Raw genomic sequence first — 23,358 nt, 5'->3', positions numbered from 1 at the left:
GCTCCCTTCCCCCTGACAGAAACCCTATTAGTTCTGGTTTGAAAAACCTCACCTGCCTTCAACTTAATACTGATGAGTTTTCTACTTTGTTTGGTAAGTTATTAGGTAAGGGACAGATCAGAACATTGAAGTCATCCTTAAAAGCCTGATGAATTCACCAACTTGTATCAAATTTATGCTAAGTAAAGACTTCTATGAAAGAAAATAGTTAGGAAAAATGTAGTTCAGAAGTTTACAGAGCTATAGAATTTCATCTACTTTTACCAAAGATACTTTCATGGAAGATGAACAATATCATTCTGAACTGCTATTACAGTTATTAGTGAATGCCTGTAGCTCTAGTCCATCACTTCCTGCAGTTCCAAGGTGAATTTAGAAGTTCCTTTCTTTCTAGCAGTGTTCTCCCAAAGTTCCAGTATATGCAAAGCTTGCTAAGTTGCCAAAGCCACAACAGAGTAAACTTCTGGATCCTTTCCAAATTTCTTTTAAAGTCCCAAGACTGTTAGATCTGGATCTCTCTCTTTTGATAATAGTAAGCATGTGTACTGTAATTTTAAACAGTAATAACATGCTGTTGGACTACATTTAAGGAAAACTCCTTTATGCATCTGTTTACTTGATATAAGCAAACAGTCTTCATTATGATCTGAAAAAAACATATGATCATAGTACATTTTGCAGTGTGTGCTGTGATCTGTAAGGATGTACACTAGGGCAAACAGTGAGATAAAAGCTGCATGATCAAAGCTGAAGCTTTCTATTCCATAGAAGATAGAAATATACCTTTCACAGGACCAGACACTATGATATGATGGAAGGAGAGTCAGGTTCCCTTTTACATTTCACAGAAAAGTTCCCATATTCCACATTTTCAAAGCTATGTAGTAATCCCTTATACACTGCTATATCTAGATGTGAAGCGACTGCTGCAGTTCTTCAGCATTCCAGCATGACAGAAAGATCAAACACATCCTCAGTTTTTTTCAACAACAGCTTTCCACATAAACTCGAATGAAATGCACAACTTTAGACATGAATATTAGGGTATATCCTCCAGCACAGGTGCATTTATGTAGAAAACCACTTTGACAGGGATGATGATCATGATCAATACTTATGTTCTAAATTTTTCTACATAGAGAAATCCAGAGTGGATTACTAAAAGCAGAGACAATGACCCTTATTCTGGAAGTCCCTGATATGCAAGTTAGTGAAGCCTTTGGAAATACTTTGCATTAGCATCATTTATAGTTCTTTAATCTTAACTTCTACTCTGGGTATTGGCTGCCAAGGACAGGATACTGGATTAGGTAGACTCTTTGTTTGTCCCAGTACAGTCATTCTTCTGTTTTCTTGGTGCAATGGAGGTGCACAGAAAGGAACATTATTTTGACAGCCATAAATACACAGTGAGTCCTGTATAATAAAACAAGAATTCCCATTGCATATTTTCAGTGTCTTTCATGAAAGATCCAAATAGTTCTCTGGACTGCTAGTTTTTTAATTTAAGAAAAGCAGTTCCTCTCCCATTTTTGTGATCAACATGAGTGCGAAGTTAAAGAGCCACAACAACAAACCTCACAAGAAGGATATGAAGAACTAAAGAGACTTCTTAGCTATACTAGTTAACTAGTTATATTTTATGAATGTAATCCTAATTTTTGAAAAAGTATTCTACATTTGGCATTAATGTGGGTTGCATACATGTGAAAGGAAGTATCTAGCTTAGAATTATCCTTTCAGAAAATCATTCCTGATTGTGCAGTTTGCTATCTGCATCTCAATTTATCCATCCTCCCATATTTCCAGCATCTTGTTTTATAAGTGTTAATATTAACTTATTTTCAACAAAAATAAAGATTGTATATTTTATTTTTACCTATAGTAACTAAGTTAATTTGCTCTATGTCTAAGCCATTTGAAAATGGAGTATGAACTCTAGGGAAGGTAACTGTATTCAATTATTAGCAAACTCTTAATACAAGAATGCACAACTAAATGTGCTAATTTTAAGATAAAAAAATAAATAACCAAATAATTGCCAAAAAATAAATTGGATTATTACATTATTTAATGTAATTATGTAGTGTCAAAGAGCCAGATGACATTTAGAGTTCTTAATAAATTAAAAAATAGTAAGAAACTGACTCAGGTAAAATAAATACTCTAACACTGCACTTAATTTTTAAAGAGGATCTGAAGAAGCAGATGGAGGTGGAACCATTTTATATACCATATTTCATTTACTAGATTGAGGATATGCCTTGAAACATGCATTTTCTTTCTTTATCATCTTTGCTAAAAGAACTACTCAAATTTTTTGCTAGCTAAACAGAAATTTTTATTGCCAACTGAGGTATGTTCAGAACATTACGAGCAGCAGGAGATATGAAAAGCCAGACTTGTTTACCACTGTGGTAGTGAAAAAAATATGATTAAAGGGAGAACTTTTAGCTAAATCCCTTCCAAGAGTCATTTAAATTTGATAAGTAATGCCAGGTTACTTTATAGGATTTAAAATAAACAGGATTATGTTCTAACCAAGCAACTGTACCTGAATACCTGCAGACATTACCCAGAAGTTTAATAATTCACTTGCTTATGACCTACACATCACCCTCATTACTAGACATTTATTGCAGCCTTTCTGTATAGAAAGTGTAATGAAATCCCATAGGCGCAAGGTTAGAGCTGGTAATGTTTAGGAAAAAAATCTGTCTAGGAGAAGGAGATTATAAAGTTAGCAGCAAATATAGCTAACATGAAATAATTTATTTAAAGGGAATTCTCCTAGACAATCTTAAGATTGCCTTAAGGCTAGGCTAGGCCCTTTTCTGAAATACATGCACAAACTGAAATTGTGGTCTGATGAGAGAACACTGATGAGATTATGGCCTACATTACACTTTTAGGTAGAATGGGTGTCTCTAATGTAATCTCTAAGTTTAAGATTAAACAGAAATTGTGTACACAGTTATAGCCATATTACAGTAAGAGATCAACTGAATTTCTTTCAACTCGGTGCAATACCTAGTTGAAATTATTTCAAAGTTAGGAATGTGTTCTGTTGAAGATTTGCAGCAAGTTTTAATGACAGTTTTCAACATCCCTGAATGATGTATTCCATTAGGCTGCACCATTTGACTCACTGTATACTTAAATGCACACTTCTCTTGATTTGGACACCAACCTTGATCGCATGCCATTCATTAATTCAATTACTTAAATTATGAACCCAACAGCATTGTTTCACAGTGAGTCATTTGGTGCTAATACTCCACCTTTTTTTACTCTTCTGCTCTGTTGCTACCGAAAGCATGTTTCATCAAATCAACCTTCAGCCAAATGGAAGGATCAGAAAGCACTAGTAAACATGAATAATGACAAAACACAATAGTTTAATGTTTGTAGATTCCATTTTGACTTCTTGTCACATTTCAGCCCTGCATGAAAAATTTTGGGAGATTTCTAATATACTCAGGAGGTGCAACACCATACTGAGTTTTTTAATCTATGTTCTGTGTAGGATGGGGAAATAACATGACCCTGAGATTATCTCAGTTAGAGCACGGTGCTAATTAACATGAAGTTGGGGCTTCAATCCCTGTAAGGGCCATTCACTTAAGAGTTGGACTTAATGATCCTTGTGGGTCCATTCCAACTCAGAATATTCTATGCAACATCATAAATTAGCAACATCATAAATTATTATGCTGTTATACTCTCAAGAATACATTCAGTGATTAGTTGAATTTATATTCTTGATGTATTGCATACATGCTTTAGGTACTTACCTGCAAGTATGTCAATCAATGAACTTGGAGCAGCTTATTTGCAGTTAACAAGTAAAAATAACCTAAAGAAAAAAAAAACAAAAACAAACACACCAAAACCTGAAGTGTTTAAAACATTCAAATTCAAAGAAAAATGAAGTGTTTAGAAGAGCAAGCTCTGACTGTACAATCATTTAGTACCAAAGTGCCCCACAATACCTAGTGCACAAGCAAGATGTTCAGATCACAAAGATCTTCTCCACTCTGGTTATAATATACAACAGAAAAGGTAATTGTGGTAGAAGGATTTGAACCTAAACTATTAACATTATGTGGTACCTCAGGAAAGCACTCCTGTACAGCTTAGTATAAGAATAGATGGTGCTTGTGTCCTTAATAAACCACAGGCAGCTTGTAAGTATTACTGTACTAACAAAAAGAAGTGCAAATTCTTGGGATTGAGTTTATGCAAGACAGTAAATGAAAAAAATGAAAGAAAAAGGGATTGGTCTGGACAGGTATTTTAGCTGTCTAGGTAAGAAGCAGCTATTGAAATATTGTGAAAGAGGTAAAATGATTTGATTATATAGGCCCTTAATTAGGATTGCACATTAAAAATCAGAATGTCAGTATGAACAGGATGGTAAGTGAATGGCTTGCATTTGGGCAAAAGTAATACTATGTGAAATTGACTCTTACCTTTGGTTCTTCACATCCATAGATTGACATACTAGCACATACTAATGGCAGCCAGTTTTAGCAACTGGAAGAAACATGTGAACTTCAGTGTCCTTATCACCTCGATAAAACTCTTAAAGCCTAATTGCTTCTGAAGATGTGCAGACCTGTATTAGTAATGATTTAGAAGGCCTCCTGTCTCCACACACAGAAGACACTGAGGTTTGGGCTTTATTTTTTTGAGAAATAAAAGTAGCCAAGATGCCTATGCTTGTTAATTAGAAAAACGAAACTCTGAGTTGTTACATCAGGTGATTATTTGCGTTAAACACTGCCCTTTTATGGACTGAGAAAGAGCTACTTGCATGAGTGAATTGCTTGCAACACAATGAGAGCTGTGGTCTGAGGTTCCATCTAGCTTCCATCTGTTTTTGGCCCAACGTTGAAAAGAGTTTTGGTGTGCAAGGCCTTTGATAAGGAGGATGGAGATAAGCAAAACTAAAATTAGCTACATATTCCTATGGCAGAGTACTGGAGAAAGTGATGCAACTATCTTGCTGCTTTATGTTATGGTATGTAAAGAATTTTAAAAAATGAATACTTGAATTCTTAGTTTGTCATGTGATTCATCTGATCTTCAAAAGCTAGAAGGAAAAGGTGCATATATATATACATACATGGTTCCAAAATGTTTATTTGAGCATGTACATTCCACAATGAAAAATGTATATGCAAAACAATGACCATCAATACATTAAGGAGAAAATAAACCCCACCATGTAAAATGATTCAAACTTTTCTTTTGAGATAATGATTATATTACAAAAGAAGACACAAAGATGCTTTGTGTTAAGATGTGGTTTTAGAAAGAAAAATACCATCTTAAAATTTAGCTATGAAACAGTTTTACACTTTTTTGGAGGGAGTTATTGTTTTAGTGTTAAAGGAAAATCCCTCTTTTTTTTTATGGTATCATTCACAATGTTTTGAGTTTTAAAACTACAAAACCCTTCCATTTCTATATCTGTAAGTTACTGAATCCTCTCAACAAGTCAACAAAAATGCAAAGCTGAAAGATAGCTTGAGAAAACTGTAAATTAAATATACCCTACCCTGTTAGGACATTCCCTGAGAGAATTTCAAGGTAAAAGGAATGGTAAATTAACATTGCTTCTCATTGTGTCCTTTACCACAGAGGTTAACCACTGGAAGTACAAAGAGGAATAATAGAAAATTTTAAAAAAATTGGTATGTTATAGTAACACTGTAGCAGTTATGCATCCAAGTTAACCTGTATGCTGTAAACATGGGAAGATTTTAAGTTCCCCTGTATATTTAATACAGGAAATTTATGAACACCCACTAAGCCAAGGGGCAATAAGAAAAGGAAAAATGGGTAAAACTCTCAGTATAACAGTTCAACTTGTTTTATTTCCACTTTTTTATTATACACTTATTATTTATTATATATTTGCACTTCTAAATTATACACTAAGATTTGGAAAAATAATATTCATACCTGAAGCTACATCTATCTATATATATGTGCATATATATATATTTTTATATATATATATATATAAAAGTATATATAAAGCTCAATTTTCATTTTTTCAATTCAAATTGAAGCCTGGCAAACAAAGGACTGATGTCACAACAACCCCCTGAAAAACTGTGATTCAAAAATAATTCCTTATATGCCATCACTTACACACATTAGTGTATGTACAACATAATTGCATCTGTTTTCCTTAAATTGAACTGATTATTGGAAGCAACCTAATTTTAGGTCTCACTGTGCAGATTAACATTTGGTTGTCTTTTGGGAGGTTTCAATAGTCTATACTGCTTATTTTGTGGGAAACAAGGGTAAATGCCTGTGAAAGATCATTCCTTTATGTAAACAGTATGTTTCATTCTGGGATAATAAAAGCTACCAACAACTACTCTGTGAGCATTTTACACATACAATGTTCCTACTGAAATGCTTTTTTATTCAAGTACAACTTTAAATTAGGTGTTTATTTTTTATCTTTTTTTTTTTTTATTAATAACATGATATACAGTGCAAGTTCGATCCTCGGCACTGTTCCAATCTGACCACAAACTTTGCAGTAATATTCAGTTCGCTTACTCAAAATGCTAGTACTTACTCATCTCTCATTTGTAAATACAGATAGTAAATACAGGTAGTCAAAATTAGAGGCCACATCTTGGACGTGGCTCTGAGCTGGTAGTAGAAGACTTGAACTAAACTGCTGACTGACAGCAGGATATTCTATCACACAGGTACCCCAGAACATAAGGGGAGTGGGGATGGCTATTTGAAAGAAAACAGAACTTCCCCCCATCCCCTCCCACACAGCCATCAGGAACTGATATCTCTGCTGATCAACTTGGTCTCTATACTGCTGTTCCATGGCCTTCTCCTGTTTCTGGAGGCAGAAATCTAAGTCCTTTGTTAATCAGAGTTTAAGCCAAGTATGCAGCAATTAGTTTCTACTTTAAATTTTATTACAGTAAGTAGTTTTATCAATGCATTTAATTGAACTTAATCATTACACTATAGAAACAATTTGTGCCAGACATGTGTAATAGTTTAAGTTATCTAAATGCTATTGACCAGCTTTTAAATATTTGAACATGAAATGTTCAAATCAACATGAGTGGACTGAATGAAACTTTTGCTTTTATATTTTCATTTTAGAGACTCTGGTATCAGGAAGTTCTGGAAGGCACGCTCTTTAAATAGTTTGTATTATCATGATTCCATGAAAGCTAGATAAAATTAGACTAAGACCAGCATAAATTTTGGTTCAAGGTCTTGAATAGCTTGATTTTATTTCTCGTTTACTCATTTTTTTATGATTCACATTACTGCTAGAACAAGGAATGAAAACAAATTTTTTTCCCTTTTCGGTTTGGAAACTTAGCAAGTAGCAACTGTTTCAAAAAAAGTAGTCAATGTAACATTTCTCAATAGTATAGTAGTTAGCAGGTATCATCCAAGAGGCTCTAATTTCAAGTCACCTCCACCTCCTTTTTTCTACATTCATCTGCCCTCAAGCAGCATGAAGCATCTAAACTAAACTAATCTAAACTTATCCAAAGATTATTTTCTTTCATATAAAATGAAAATCCTTATTCCATAAACTCTAGTACTTACATGTGTGGATCAGAAGAGTGCACTACCAGGTCAGGCAAAACATAATTGAACAATAAATTTAATCATTCATTAAAAATTGGAATGCAACATCTATATTTAAACAACTTTATTAACATAGTCAAGCAGTGATTAACATTCACATCTATTATGTCACATCATACAAATGTAAATACAAAATTACTACAGTACAATATATATTCTCTGCATGATCCAAAATATTTGGTGGCCCCAAAAACTCTTTAAAATTCAGCAGCTTATCAAAAATTAAAACCATATTCTATTTAAAATGAAGTTCTCTTAGCACATAGGCAGACTTCAAGAAATATCACTCAATTTAGTACAGTTTGAGAGGTTGCAGGAGGATATGTTTGAAGGAAACATTCCAACATTGTGGCAGATACAGAAACATCAGATTTAAAGCTTTCAAGCAAAACTTATACAACCTAAGTTGTCAGCAGAAAGATCCAGTCATCTTTCATTTAAAACTATATTGTGTACTTCATCCAATTCAAAATTTTAGAAGTGTCTAGTATTATTAAATCAGACAATGTACAACATAATTACCTCTCTCTTTCCATGAAAAATAATACACTGCAGATTTCACTAGCCAAATAAACCTCCTCATACCAAACTCTTTTTTTCTCATTGCTGTCCTCACAAAAAACACCCAAGCCTTCTTATTTAGTTGCCCATGCAAAGTAAGGAAATAGATACCTAAACCAAAACTAGTACAATAGAACCAGTTTATAGAAAAAAATATACTATACTGTAAGTGTTGAATTCTTTGAGATGTGGATTTGGCTTACTTAAAGCATACTGTCACACCACACAGGGATTTATCTTATAGAGCCATTTCAAACTTCCCTCATGTAAGTACATTCAAATGAGTGACTATCACTATTTTAGCAGAATATACAAGGCAAGCAAAGAAGAGTACTTGCCTCAATTCCCCATTTAAAATAATAAACTAAAACTGGCTTGCTCCAACCATTAAGTGCAAAGAGCAAGCATCAGTGGCAGACAAACCCCAGTTTCTATTGGAGAAGAATACCTAGAAGACTGATGGATGCAAGTCATCCTGGAGAATGCATAGGTGAGTGAAATACACAGCTACTGATCAAACCTTATTTATTCAACGTGAGGTTATGTAATATATAGCAAATATGTGTGCAAACTACATCAGCATCTATCTGAGAGAGGTGCAGGATGTTTTGCCATTTCGCTGTAGAACTTAACCTTTATCTAAGATAAAAAGTCACTCTTTAGACCCTATATAAAAGCTTTATGCATCTATCATCCTCAGGAAAGAGATAGTATGGAAGCGGTTAGTGTTATTTCTTTCCTTGACAAAATCTGAAACAAAAGATTTCCAATTTAATGTTGCATTTAAAGCATTTTTTAAAGAAATATTTCAGTTGTTTGAATATGGATGCATTCTCCTCAAGGGAAGAATGTTTTTGCACCTTGTCTGTTAATACATTCAATATGAATAATATAAGTGAAGCAAAAGTAATTATTGTTCCACAGTAGAAGGTTAATTTAGAATAAGTTTAAGACAAGAGGAGCTGCCTAAATGAAATACGTAAACTGATAAAATTATGACACATTTTCATTAGCATGTGTTCTGAACAAAAAGGGTACAAGAGTATTCACCTGAGATAAAGCTAGTATTTGAATATTTCTAAGTAGCAATGAGTTTTACTTAAGGAAAGCAACTTGAACTTTTAAAATATACATTTTACTATTATACAATATATGCAGTTTAAGTAATTAAAATTGATGCTAACATAAAACTTCTAAGGAAAAAATCACAGTGTATCAATATTGTTAATTACAAAATTTATGCTACTTCATAACTTTTAAAAATTATAATGATTACAAATTTTAACCCATTCTTCTAAAAGTGACCTTTTGAGTACAAGCTTCAAGGAGCAGTAAACCAAAGCGTAAGAATTAGCTTCTTAAAATTTAAATATATACATATTCACTGATTTAGAAAATAATCAAGCTTTGGGAAAAAAATACAAAATTGATTCTTTTTGCTTGCACTGGTTAAAATAATGAACTAGTCTAATTTTTTCCCTAAATAAAATGAGTGGTTTCCTGAACATGTTATGAAAAAAACTTAATACTGAACTTCATTTAAGACTAATTTAACAGCAATTTAGAACTGCCAAAAAGATGCATTTATAAGGATTTTAAATACACTTTCTGTTACCAACTTAGGTTGATCAGCAGCTTTTGTTCACTCAGAATCCTTCAAAAAGGGAAACTCAAAACAGGAAAAAGGCATATATAAAAACAGTAAACACTGACCTCCTGAGGTTCCTACAACAAAAATATTCAAGTAGAAAATCTACACCATTACTTAGCAGTGGCTATTTCTGTAGTTTAGCACACTAACAGCACTTTTTTCAGTGTGTAAGGAGCAAATGAAGTAAGCCGTGCTTTTAGCATGCCAAGAGGCAGAAACACTGGAATGTAACAAAGACAAACTCACAATTCTACCAGTATAAACATTCAGTCAACATTCAAGAACTGTCAATACTACATCACAAGAATTAAGATGCTTTTTATATATCCCATGATGCAATAATTCAATTTTAAATATTAATGGTGTTTCAGAACTTTTCTTATCTCACATTACACCCTAAATGGCTTCTGCAAGTCTTTGCACTTTATTATGCATTAGGAATATGGTTTATTTGCTTTAAAATATACCACAAGAACTTACTGATACAAAAGACTATTTTGTCAGTACTGTTTATTTCTGCCCTAATTAATTATTTTCCTTGCTGTAATACCACATCAGTTCACATCTGTACACATACCTATTAAAACACATATGCACAAAAGTGGCATCCTAAGCTAATCCAAGGTGAGGTGGAGTGGTTTTATTTGGTTAAAGGGGCTTTCTGAAATTTAAGAAGTTTAGTTAAACCCAGATTCTAACTGTTATGCTACCATATTATTTGGGTAGGTTTTCTATTCTACAAACTTTTTAACGTCATTTCTCTGAAACTCTTCCTTAAAAGTTCAAACACACTCAACATTAAAGCAAATTTGGGTCTAAAATAATATCCCACCTTGCTAAAGGCTGGGGTTTTTTTTCCCTTTTAAAATTTGATTTTGAAGTGTTTTTCAGTGGCTATTAACTAATTTACTTCAGAGTTATTAGCTGAGAAGGAATTTTGTGTTTGCTACCAAAGTAATGTAATTTGAAAGCAAGTTATCACATGCAGTTTTGACCAAATTGAATAAATACCATGTACTGGCGTTATCGAATGTATTTCATACAGTACATATCCAAACTATTCTTCAGGCATAATCCATTAAAATTTGCAAAGCCAAAAAAAAAGTGTGGGAGGGGGACATAAAACATGCATGTGATCATGCATTAAAAAAACAATCTAAGCTGTTCAAACAGCATTTTTAAGTTCACACTCATACAGCTCAAACTTCAGTGCAATGGCTAAATCATTCAACAGTCAAAGAACAGAACCATGCAAAGAAGAGCAAGTTCTTAAAAAAAAGAAACAAATCAACCAACCAAAAAACAACCAAAAAACTCCCAACAAAACAAAAAAAACAACAACCCCCCAAACATAAAAAGCCAAAACAAACAAACAAACCCCCCAAAAAAACCCAACAAAAACCAAAACAAAACCAAAACAAAAAAAAAAAAGGAAAAGGAAAGAAAAGGGGGGGGAAAAAACCAAAAACCAACCAACCAAACAAGCAAACCCCAAAACCAAAGACTGTTATCCAGTATCAATTCTGCAATGCAAAGGTGAGAAACTAAATCTACAAAAAGGCTGTTATGGCTTAATTTTGTTTTGCAGATTAATAATGCAGCACTTGAAAAATGGAAAGGTGTGGCTTCACCTCTGACCAGCAGAGTTAAAAATCTCTCCATTTTCCTTTATCATCATGGGATACTCTTTAGGCAATCTAAATTATTAAAGACTTGCCACTTTCAGATGGACACAAGATCAAGTGTACCAGTTAGGATTTCACATTCACAGTACATAAGAAAATACACATGGAAGGAAAAGTAAAGGGTTAACTTAACAAGGATTTATTCACAGGAATACATGTAAGTAGAGAAAAAAAAACACAACAGAAAAGCTAAACAAATGAAATGAAGAGGATCCAAACCAACTTTCACTCTCTAGCTTTAAACTTGCACCCTTGTGCATTTAACTATATCACAAAGGGCCACCAACATGCGCCGATACAGTGTAGATACCCTGCATTACATCAACTGAAACATCTCTTTAAGATCATGCTTTGAACAAAAAGAAAGTGTAGAAGGTAATACGTTGAGTGGGAATAAACACAAATGTAGCAATCTTGTCATCAACTTCTACAATTGTCTTTACGTGCCAACTAACATTTATGCAGCCTTTAACGGGTCTTACCATCATTTTAGAGATTCTGATAAAATCACTAGGATATAACCATGCAGAAAGCACATCACACTGACAGCACAGAGGCAAATATTTTGCACAGCTATATCAGCTTTCCACATTGTGCAGGTTACACACAATACAATATCAATCTTATTCTTAACAGATCCTAAAAAGGTATTTCAAGGCCTAATTTAACGTTAACTACAGTACTTTATATCTATATTCTTAATAAAAATAAATTCCACAGAATCTTAAAAAGGAATTTTAAATGCAGGGCTATATTGAATTGGTAAACTGCAACACAAAACTGGCGCAACATAGGTAAATGTATACCAATTTCACTCTATGTGATGCAAGCATGCTACTTTCCCACTAATTAAAATTACTTCTGATCACTATGAGCCAGAACGCATGCCTGAACCTTAAACTGCAAGTTAAGAATAATGCCTTACTCTAGAAATTAAAGCTAAAAACGTACAATAATAAAATCATATCCACTACCTTGGTTGTTTTCCTTAATGTAAAAATTAAGATGTCAATCTTTCCTTTGCAGTGTCCTTCCCCTTACCCCAAAACATGAAAGGAGTGACTTATTTGGCAGCTTGCAGTTGCTTCATTTTGTCCAAGTTAACCTTTATTATTTTACGATGGGGTTTTTATGCTGTACACTGCAAGTGCCTGTTCCTAATACAGGCACAAGCTGCATTTTAACTGTACTAACTTCGTTTGTGTAGTTCATTAACATGCAAATACCTAGTAATCCCCTCAAGCAGGATGAAATAATGTAGTAAACCCTTACTTAAAAAAACAGAAAACAAAAAAGAAAGCCTTTTACTGTTTGTGACCCCCATTCTTAGGTTTCCTTTATTGTGCGCAAAATATTTTTCCTCTTTACGTATCCCTATGTTCAATTATATGGTTACTTATTTTGGTACAAATCCCCACAATATTCCAGAATGTGCTGTTTTGTGACTAGATTCTTTTTTTTTTCTTCTTCACATCCAGTGCAGAGGTGTAATAGGAGACAGATTTCCACCCACAAAGGCTCCAGATGTTAAAACATTTCCCAACATCGACTTAATACAGTGACGGCAACACCTCCCTCCCGCCCCTCCCAGTAGGGTTGGGATTGTACTGTATTCCCTACTGGTTTACCCTTCCCCCCAGTAAAGGGTAACATTTTCCCTGGGTGCAGAGGCTCCCTCACAGTCTCCCAGACTGAAGGACCTGTAAAAGGAAAAGATAAAGGTATAATTAAATCTTACCTTGACCCTTTGACAGACAAGGTGCATAAACAAAGGGCCTTTTTCAAGCAGTAAGCACCAACTGTTAACTTAAAAATTAATTTATGCCTGGATTTTCCTTTTTAAGCCTGTTAAGAAAGCAGCCCATTTATGTAAGATAAATTATTATTCATGAAACAACGATGTATGCTTTTAAGCTACATTGACAGTTCCACTACTGTGCTAAACTTAGATTTACGATAAAAGCAGTCCTATATATTTTAACCAGCCTTTCCATTTTTTAGCAAAAAATTATGAGGTAGTTATGACACTGAGAAAGTATATTACACATATCTGCTACTGATCTAACAGCTTCCTTTTTAGGTGGATTAAACAAGATAGTTTCTCAGTTCAAACTGAGAATAATGGATTTTATCACTTCAGCTTCCTCTTCAATAGGAGGAGAAGACACCCTTATATTAGAACTAAAACACCCTCACTGATAATAAATATATAAATGTTTGAAATTGTTTTATTTTTAATCCATTGTTTGGATCAAACATGTAATTCAAACAGGATTTCTTATATCAGTGACTGAAAAAGCTTAGGCTGACTTCTAAATAGTTATCCATTCCAAAAATAAAACAACTGCATGACTCACCCCCATAATTTCAGTGCAAAAATTCTACTAGAAGTATCAAATTCATATAAAGACTAAACAAATCAACTTAATTCACCCTCTTTTTTTGGGTAATATAATAATCTCTTCACAGTATCACACTACTTTACACATGGGAAATTTGCTTAATACGTCATGCACAGACAGCATACAAAGCATGGTGGAACAATAATACAGCTATTCTAAAATGCACTTTCACTGCTCTTTGTTGAAATTGAATCATTCTCTACACAGAACTGCCTAACAATTCTGAATTGGTGCACAAAACCAGAACGTGGCAATGATAAAAACATTAGCCTCCCCAAAACATCATGCTTTACAGTTACAGTAATTACACATTAGCGTAACATTATTTATTCAGTGCAAAAAACATTTAGGATGTAGTTCGGAGTATACTGGACTTCTTATAGCTCCAGTGCGTTAACGAACTTGCTTTCTATCCTAGAGGAATATTCCTGCTTAGACTACATCTGCCACCTCTTAATTCATAACATGTAAGGGAGCCTGTGTCTTTAGTATGATAACTTCAGGATCATATTCATCACTTTGCTTATTAAACTTGAACCAGCACTTTGTTATACCTACACTTCCAACTTTATCTCGATAAACTAATGTGTGTATGACACACTCACTTTTTCTTTCTCTCTCTGTAACAATAAAAAAAGTCAGCTGCTTTTGCTACAGCCTCCATCACTTAGGTAAGCTATCATACCTTCTTTTTCCCTCTATATAGGAAGGAAAGATATCTCCTCCCATGTGACTGAACAATTCTAGACTGATGAATTAATTATATTTCATATAATGCACACAGGGAGGAAGTATGTTATACAGATCTGTTTACCGAGCAAGATTTCTGTGCTTACCTCTAATTATGGGACTGCAGCTACAGTGCATGAGGTTAAACTCCATAGTAAGCTGCAAGGCGCTCTTTTAAGGGAAGAGGAAACTGGTCAGAGAAACGCCTCCAATTCTCATCCCCAACTTGATTTTTAAATCCATGAAGAATCTACAAATGAGAGGGGAGAAGTCAAGATAAGCACTAAACAGAGTATATATTATTTACTAGCCTCATATGCAGTAAGCCACAAACTGCTGAGTTGTACATCTGGCAATCTGAATTCCCTGATTTCATACTGAAATGCTATTAAGAAACAAAGGAAGTATTGTCTTTCTTAACGTGTTTTTTCTTTTAAAGGTGACATATAGAATATAGCTACCCCCACAAACTAGTATGTGTATACATATTTATATGTATTTTAATGGGTAACCTAGAGCTAGGCCATTTCAGAATGTCTATTTATATTTTTTTCAATTCATCATTCATTCATTCATTCAGTCAGGCAGTCAGTCAGTCACTCAATTGACACAGATCACACATGTTAAGACTACTGTGTTCGCATTTCTTTTTCAAATGTGTAGGATGTTATGGAAAGAAAGCTGAGCCAAAACCACGACCAACATTTGACAGAATGAATATCTGTCCGTTTCTAGCACAAAAATAAAACCTGTGAGAGCTCTGTTTATTGCATGGAACCTGTAAGACAACTGTCACTAAAAAGGAAGCTCTTGAAATCTTTTTTGTTTTGCAAGTACCGGAATCCACACTCAATGCTAATCAAAAGCCAGTGAAAGAGGAAAAACAATAACCTACAGGTTTCAGTCTGGACCTTCTGATGTAATAAATTATCTGAAAACCAATAAATTAAATTATACTATCAGAAAGGTCTTAGTATGTTAGCTCTTAAAACAACAAGTAAAAGGTGAATATTAGAAAGGACAAAAGCAGATGAAATTGCTTTTCCTCATAGAAAATTATGCAAAGAGAACCTAAAGTTTTGGTTTTCTTTTTTACATTCAGTGAAACTGAGTTGTGGAACAGTCTGTCCTGAACACATTCTCACAAAAATGGCAATGTCAAAGTTATGTGCTAATGACACTACAGTGCCACCAGTTAACTTACTGCTTTTCTCCCTTCCACAAGCAGGTTCACCTCTCCTTCCTAACCCAAAGAGTCACATTAGCCAGCTGTCTAGCAACTACTGAAAATCTAAGAATGCTCAGGCATGACAAAAGGTTATGTGTTAGATTTCAACACTGGCAGCTCATCTATCCATGCCCTTGAAAGTGGTATTTTTCTCCCAGTTCTGGTGGTAAAGAATAAAACAAAAAAAGAAACACTGGACAATCCAGTTTCTTTCCACTCTTCCTGAAACTCATAATTATTGCTGGAAAAACATCTAACTGGACTACAGCACTCATGTATTCATGAAGAAGTAAACTAAAACCCCTGCATGCCATGACTGAAGAAAGCTTTGTCTCCTTTCCTGCAAGGCAAAAAGCACAAAAATACACTAAAATTGCTTGCTTTAAAAAGCAAAGATGTCCTTATGCCAAGTGATCAAGAACCATTGTGTCTAGTTTGAATGCCGTGGGTGCTACATGGACAACTTGGAAAGAATCTAAAAAAGAGGAGCCTAACTTACTGAAGCAAGTATTTGATGCTGAAGGACTGGTACAGAAACACACACTGAGACTGCTTTGGGCAGTCATCATAGGCTGTATCCTGGACTTCTTTTCACTTGCATTTGATGTTTCCTTCTGCTGATGCATTTTCTAGATTTAACGTTCCTTGGAAGGAGACCAGTTATCTGAGAGGCTAACTAAGACAGTCAGATTTCTGTCTTTGCTCTTAAAGATGGGATAGAAAAGTTCTATCTTCTGTTTTCATGCTCACACATGGCATTAGTCAAAGAAGAAGTGCCAATACTGGCCCATGATCCTAGTAAGTTCTTAGGAATATGCTCCATTTTTTCTATAAGAGCATCATGAACTTTTCTTTTGACATAGAACTTCCTAAAAATCGAGATTTTACTTTAGAACTTGTGAAGGGAACCGCTTTTTTTCTCTCTCTCTTTTTTAATGTAAGACATTAGTGCAAAAATACAATATATCACATTCTGGTTGTGCTGGTGGTTTTGTAGTTTAGTGGGGGGGGCTTCTGCTTTGTTTTTTGGTCCATTGGTTAGGGTTTTTTTTCTTTTAAATACAAACTCTGTTGACACTTTGTCAATAGGGATGCATTCTTGGGTATAACTGTATGTTTGTTTCTTAACCCAAGAGGGATTCTGAGGATTAAGCAATCCCTTATTTTCAGCAAAAGTAAGAGAATCAAACAGAATACCACTGGGTTATTTTTAATTCAAAATTTTCTAGATATTTCTTCAAAATAAAGTAGGCATCTTTGTGACAAAAAGTAGTCTTGAACCACAAAAATCTCATTTTATAGAAAAAAAAATCTTAAATGTAGTACAGAACCCCCTGTTCTTTCAAGCGCAGGACATTATCCCTTCAAATAATATCTCAAGTGAACTTCTTAATTTTAAAAAAGTTAGGAATAACCCAAATGCATATAAGAAAATACAGGTTAAAAAAATATAAGAAAATAAAGGTTAAAAAAACCAGTCAGGATTTTCATGTCATTTTGTTTGAAAATTTATGACCTTGCATGACCACAGGGGGCAGAGAAACCTCCATGACCAACACAGTAAATGCTACAGAAAGAAACAAACAAACCAGAGGATGCAGAATAACCACCATTAGAATATACTGTTATATTAGAAGCCTTACCTTACAGAACATGTCTCGAAGATCATCTTTTGGACTAATCCATGATGCAACAGCATCACAAAAAAAAATAAAGTCCTATAAGATTAAACAATCACATAGGTTAGAAACCTCAATTTATACATCTGAAAACAATATTTGATGTTTTAATTTGATGTTTGCTGAGTGTCTTAATTAAGATGATAGTTAAAAAACCTCAACTCTCCCCTCCTACATCACACTAGCCTAACATTATTTCTTTCAGTACACATACAAATGCAAGAACCAATCACCTTAGTAAGAAAGAACAAATGCGCAGTCACACATTTCCAGTTGGGGAAAAAAGGTATCATATTGCTTTAAGCAGGGATAGAAGTTTTATTTTGGGACACACAGAGTATTTATCATACAGGTTCAAAACTAAAGCCACCTCAAAATCCCTATGCTTAGTTCATCTGCTGTCATGCATTACCTCCTCCTACACCAACAAAACACCAGTCTTTAATAATTATGTTAACAATGCATATGATTTCAGTAGGAACTGAGGATAATGACTACAGAGGAGAGATGAGCTAATCAAATGTGTCCTGAATTATTCCCTCCCCTTAAGCTACATGAATGAACAAACAGACAGCAGAAGAGTGAAATGTTAAGTACAGAATAAGGCATCAGTGAAATGAACTGAAAATTACAAAACAAGATAGAGACTCAATTCTTGTGTTTCAGGAAGAAGAACTCCAGGCAGAGGAGAGGGAAAAATCAGTTCCATTTTCCTCTTAGAAAATATTACATTGATACAGCTTTACTGTAGAGGTGTAGAGACAAAATATCAAGTCATATTGTGTTCTTTAGTTGTACCATTTAATTTAAACATATGCATGTTCATTGTCACATTGACTATTTAAGTAATCTATTCAAAGTTGAAACAGAATCTTCTCTACCCAAGTTTTAAGAATGGTTACTGTTTTTTTCTGTTTCTTCTTTTAAAAGCCTAGCTTGCCTCTGGAAAATAGGTTTCAAAGTGTCAACTTTCACCTTATATTTGCATACAGATCCTGACCACAACCTGACAGAAGTATCAAAATACACTTATTTTAATCAAAGTTCATTATTTATATATTCGCTGCAAGGAAAAGATAAAAACTGATTTTAACAATACTCTTGTCCTTTCCTTTTCAGATGATAATTACTGAAGCATCATGATACATATCATTCACAATATAAACATTTTCGCCTCCTTGACCTCAAAATAAAGCTACATCATGTACTGCAGGGAATCACATCAAGGTAAACCTTTTCATACTCCATATACAGCTTTCCTTAAATTTTAAATGGGTAAAGAAAAGAAGTTAGTATCTATTAGTGTATCTTACTTGGACTACTCCACTGGGGTTGACCGTAATCATGGTACATATCCCACGGAACGCTGAATCCTTTTCCTCGTTGTCTCTTATGTTTCTCAGAGAGGTGCACCTGACAATTTGGAGAGCAAAACTTAGCTAACTCTATTACTTTTCTTCAGTCAAGTCAGAACTAGATGACAGTATCTGATGGAATAAGTCACACTGATAAGATGATCTGAAACACAATTTTGAACACTTAAAAAAACACTTCTTGCACGTAGTTTTTACTAGCACAATTCCATTAGGTTTCACCTCCAGAATCTGGTTTTTCTGTTACACTATATACAGTTAGAAAGTGTGACCTGTATTCCATTAAATACAAAAGAAGCATGTATCTGAAATATTTATAGAAACTATCATTATTAGAAGCAGAACATAAAATACTATCACAGTATGAATTATGTCAGATACCACTTACAGAACAGTTATTTAACTTTTACAGCAGCAAGCAAGCTATTTTATACGTAACAAATCTATAAACATATATTCCTTAAAGCATTTCAAGCCTCAGACTGAATTTTAAATAATGCATTGTTTAAATTTTACAGTATTTGCATGCATTGTATTATCATTCTGGTGGATTTTAAAATGCTCTTTCATAGTCAAGCTTTAACACAGCAAGCATGTGACAATCTTATCCCATGCATAAATTAGTCATTAGCCACAACATAAAGAATACATGACGGTGCTACTAAAAACTCACAAACCTGATAGGACAAGATTAGTCACATGGTTGGCAATGATTAAGGATTGAGATTTTGTAACCAACTGAAAATATATCTAAAAGTGAGATAGAGAGAAGAAGGAAAGAAAGAAAGAGAGTGAAGAAAAATGAATTAAAAAAAAAAAGATTGAATAATACACACCAGGGTCTTATAAACTGCTGTAGCATGGGGGCCACCTCTTGAGGACAAACGTAACCAAGACGACCAATTGTTATTGCTAAGGTAACGCAATCACGGTTATACACCACCAAACGCCAACCAAGACATGAGCAAATGAGGGGGGAGGAGAAAAAATAAAGAAAAAACAACAAATAACTCAGAAACAGAAACCAACAGAATCTGTGTATGATAATAAACATAAGATTTCACCAGTGCTTGTTTATTACCACCCCCTAAATAAGAGGCAGCAACATATATGGTATACTCTCCAGGGTAAAAGAAAAATCAAAGAAGTAAATGAGAGAACACCAAAAACACAATTTTAAATCCAAAGGCCTTCTGATGTAAGCAGTCATTCTGCCCTCTTCAGAATAATCTTTTGCAGTAAATTTACCTACCATACATTCCAAAGTTTTTATTCAGATATACAATTACAGCTATTTTTGATAAGAAGAAATTAACCATTTTCAGTTTTTGTATCAAGTGTTCTAAACATTTTATTTTTTCTCAGGTTTTGAATTCAAGGTTTTCATAGATCCCATCTATCAGTAAAAATACATGCGTAAATACTTTAGCATGGAAAATATTGTGATTTGTCTGAAAACTCTAAACAGATGAAGCACTTCTCAAAGAGCACGAAATATTTATCTTCTTCATAATCTCATAGAGAATTTAATTAAAAATGGTTGCTAATTCACAGCAATTGACTGCAGAAAATGAATTCTTTAATCTCAGTATTTCTTCTGTTCACTAAAGGTTTCCTCATAGATGTATAAGAATCTGACTTCTGATATCACAGCATAAGGACACATGAAAAGCAAAATTGTTTCATCACGTGATTAGGTAGTTTGGTTCATTGTTCCGAGGGACAGACCAAAGAAAGTATCATCATGCAAATGTGTTTTAATGGTGTTTGCTCAACTCACAGAAGATTAATCTTTAGAAAAAGGAGAGGGTGGGGAATAATGTATCAGGATTACTGGAAGCAAAATACATGAATAATACTAAAATCCAGCAGATTTGTATGAAGCAGAGAAAGGAAACCTATGTTCAAGGGACATACTATGCAACACTCTAATTAACAGGCATTTGTGAACAGTTTCATGAAACATGCAATAAAGCAGATGATGCTTTCTCCAATAAAAGTTTGGTGTAGGATATACTAGTCTGAAACATATTAATTCCATGAAAGCAGTAGCTCCCTGTTAATATACCGTTTTGCCCTAATGTTACTCAATTTCCGTATGCAGTGTCTAAAATTTTTTGCTATCTTATAAAACTGCAGTTGCAGTACAAATGAAAATACAATTTTATCTGTAAATTCTTACAGCTACAGCCTGTGCAAGGAATAGTAATCTCTGTCAAACGGTGTTCTCATAATTGTTTTCATAATTAATTACATAGCAAGCTACAGCAAAGCCAGTAATTTTCTTGCATATATTAGTGGCACACAGTAAAATATCCCACAACAAACGAATAATAAGTACACCACACTCAACATTTATTTGCAGTTATCCATCCACATTTAAAGGAACTATTAAGAGAATAATAAATAAATAAATAAATAAATAAATACATGAAAGTTAAGTTTTTGGATGTTTCCAAAAATTCTCTTAGCAATGATGGAAGCAAACATTTAAGTATTGGATGCCTCTCAGTTCCAGGTATTACATATCCATCAGTGCAGAGGAAGGAAGTCAGGGCAGGGGCAGGGGTAAGGAAAATTTATATTTTTATACTATTCCATGGTATATTTCACAACAAGTAGGTATTTGCTCCAAAGCTACATTTTCAAAAAGTAGTACCTATAATATGCCATACAACTAGGTAATTTTTCCTTCAACTTCACCTTCCATACTAAACGGGGGTTAAGAAGCAGAGAAAGTGCAGCTTGTAAGTTTAGAGAATACTGGAGTAAAAATACGCAAGGAAAAATCTCTCTCCAAATTATCTCTTGCTTTGCTGAAAAAATACAACTGTAGCATTGTATTTGCATCATTTTCAATCATGTCAGCTTTAACAACTAAACTGTCATTTTCTTACGAGACAGTTTTCAAACAGATGAAAAAATAAAATTCTTAATTAGTAAAATAGTAAACTGTAAACCCATCACATTATTAATAAATTTTTCCTAGAGTATGGAAGGTGCTTGTTATACCAGAACATGCCCTCTATAAATGCAAAAGAAACAAGCCTCAGAGATTTCAATTCAGTAAGGTATTTGGGGATTGCTCCCAATTTGGAATTCAAAGCTGTGTACCAGAACATAAAATATGCATGCCATTATTAGAATTCTTTTCAGAAATTTGTTATTAAGTGACCAGGTTAATAGAAATTAAATACAATATAATTTCAGTTACATTGTGGTAAAGCTGCCATCACAGATCTAGATTTTTGAGTATGATATTACAATTTTATCTTAAAATAAAAGACTAAATTTTTTGTAAATTCAAAGAGTTCATTATTTGTTTTATATATGCCAGTGAAATTTGTTTCCAACACTAGACATATATATACAGTACACATGTAAGGACATGAGTATATCAAAATCAGTGAGAAATAAGTCTTGAAGTGTTACTGCAAACATTTGTCATAATTAATACATAAATAAAAGTAGAAGAATAATTAAACAGACTATAAATAGATATAAAAAACGTTATAAAAGGAAAAACCAATGACTTTTAGAATCTAGATATATGATATGCTGCAAGACTGAGACTTGTAAGAGCTTCTGCAAAACAGAGTTGCTTTTGCTTATAAAAGCCAAATACATGGCAAAAAAGTCAGTTCTGGTGTGGTTCCCCTATGCAATTTAAAAAATGATTATTAAAAAAAATCTCTAATTTCCTTCACCATGTACAGTTAATTTTTTGGGTACCTGTGTTCTCTAACAACGTCTTTGGTGTGTTGGGTCTGTTAATTATTTCTACAAGCTGATGCAACACCATTGGAATATAAGGCTGCATCTCTATACCTGAAACAACAACAAAAAAAGATTCAGAAGAAAACAACCATTAATATCCGCAATCTAAACAGAATGCATACCTGAACTTATTAACAAGGACGAGAATCTCATATGTAATTTAAATTTTAACACGAAATAATCACTGAAAAAACCCCACCCCAAAATACCCAGACACATGCTAAATGTGCACAGATTAAAGAAAAAATTAAATCTTACCCATCTGGATAGAGATTTCTCCAATTGCCCAGGTGGCATTGTTACAGACAGAAATGAATTCAGGGTTTAGGTTGGTTCCCAAAATTGGCATGAAATCAGCTAGAAAGAACAACATTTTAAAATCTCATCACACAATACAACCATCTTGTCCCATTAGTGTAAGATCATGGGGGGAAAAAAAGGGGTTTAAGAAAAAGATAATGTAAGCCTATTTAAATGCTTGGAAAGTGTTACTTGTGAATTAACAAGAGCTATATTTCTGCTATATATCAGATTAATCTGGAATTTAGAACCTAAGCAGTTCAATGCAAATCTTTTCAAATTATGCTTTTAAAATCTTTCTAAAAGGCTTTATC

At 33.7% G+C, this 23,358-nt stretch overlaps 1 protein-coding gene and 1 long non-coding RNA gene across 3 annotated transcripts in view; one reads left to right on the top strand and one right to left on the bottom strand.

Moving 5' to 3' along the window:
- Window positions 1–490: 490 nt before the first annotated feature.
- On the top strand, window positions 491–16,497 carry LOC113961319. The gene is made up of 3 exons (XR_003532267.1): window positions 491–1,409; window positions 6,741–6,904; window positions 15,916–16,497. It is a non-coding gene; the product is annotated as an uncharacterized LOC113961319 (long non-coding RNA).
- Window positions 11,673–23,358, bottom strand: part of TNPO1 (transportin 1) — a 68,234-nt gene continuing 56,548 nt past the window's right edge. For both annotated transcript variants that reach the window (XM_027671593.1, XM_027671594.1), the window contains exons 20-26: window positions 23,003–23,101; window positions 22,700–22,795; window positions 19,804–19,879; window positions 18,908–19,007; window positions 17,559–17,633; window positions 14,795–14,937; window positions 11,673–13,256 (exon numbers count right to left, since the gene is read on the bottom strand). In XM_027671593.1, coding sequence (XP_027527394.1) covers window positions 14,830–14,937; window positions 17,559–17,633; window positions 18,908–19,007; window positions 19,804–19,879; window positions 22,700–22,795; window positions 23,003–23,101 — 554 coding nt within the window. In that variant the 3' untranslated portion in view covers window positions 11,673–13,256; window positions 14,795–14,829. The remainder of the gene's footprint in view (window positions 13,257–14,794; window positions 14,938–17,558; window positions 17,634–18,907; window positions 19,008–19,803; window positions 19,880–22,699; window positions 22,796–23,002; window positions 23,102–23,358) is intronic.

This window comes from Neopelma chrysocephalum, unplaced genomic scaffold, assembly GCF_003984885.1.
Source record: "Neopelma chrysocephalum unplaced genomic scaffold, ASM398488v2 Primary Assembly neopelma1_97102, whole genome shotgun sequence".
Lineage (NCBI taxonomy): Eukaryota > Metazoa > Chordata > Aves > Passeriformes > Pipridae > Neopelma > Neopelma chrysocephalum.
Note: the sequence above shows the minus strand (reverse complement) of the source record. Positions and strands in the feature narration are given on the sequence as shown.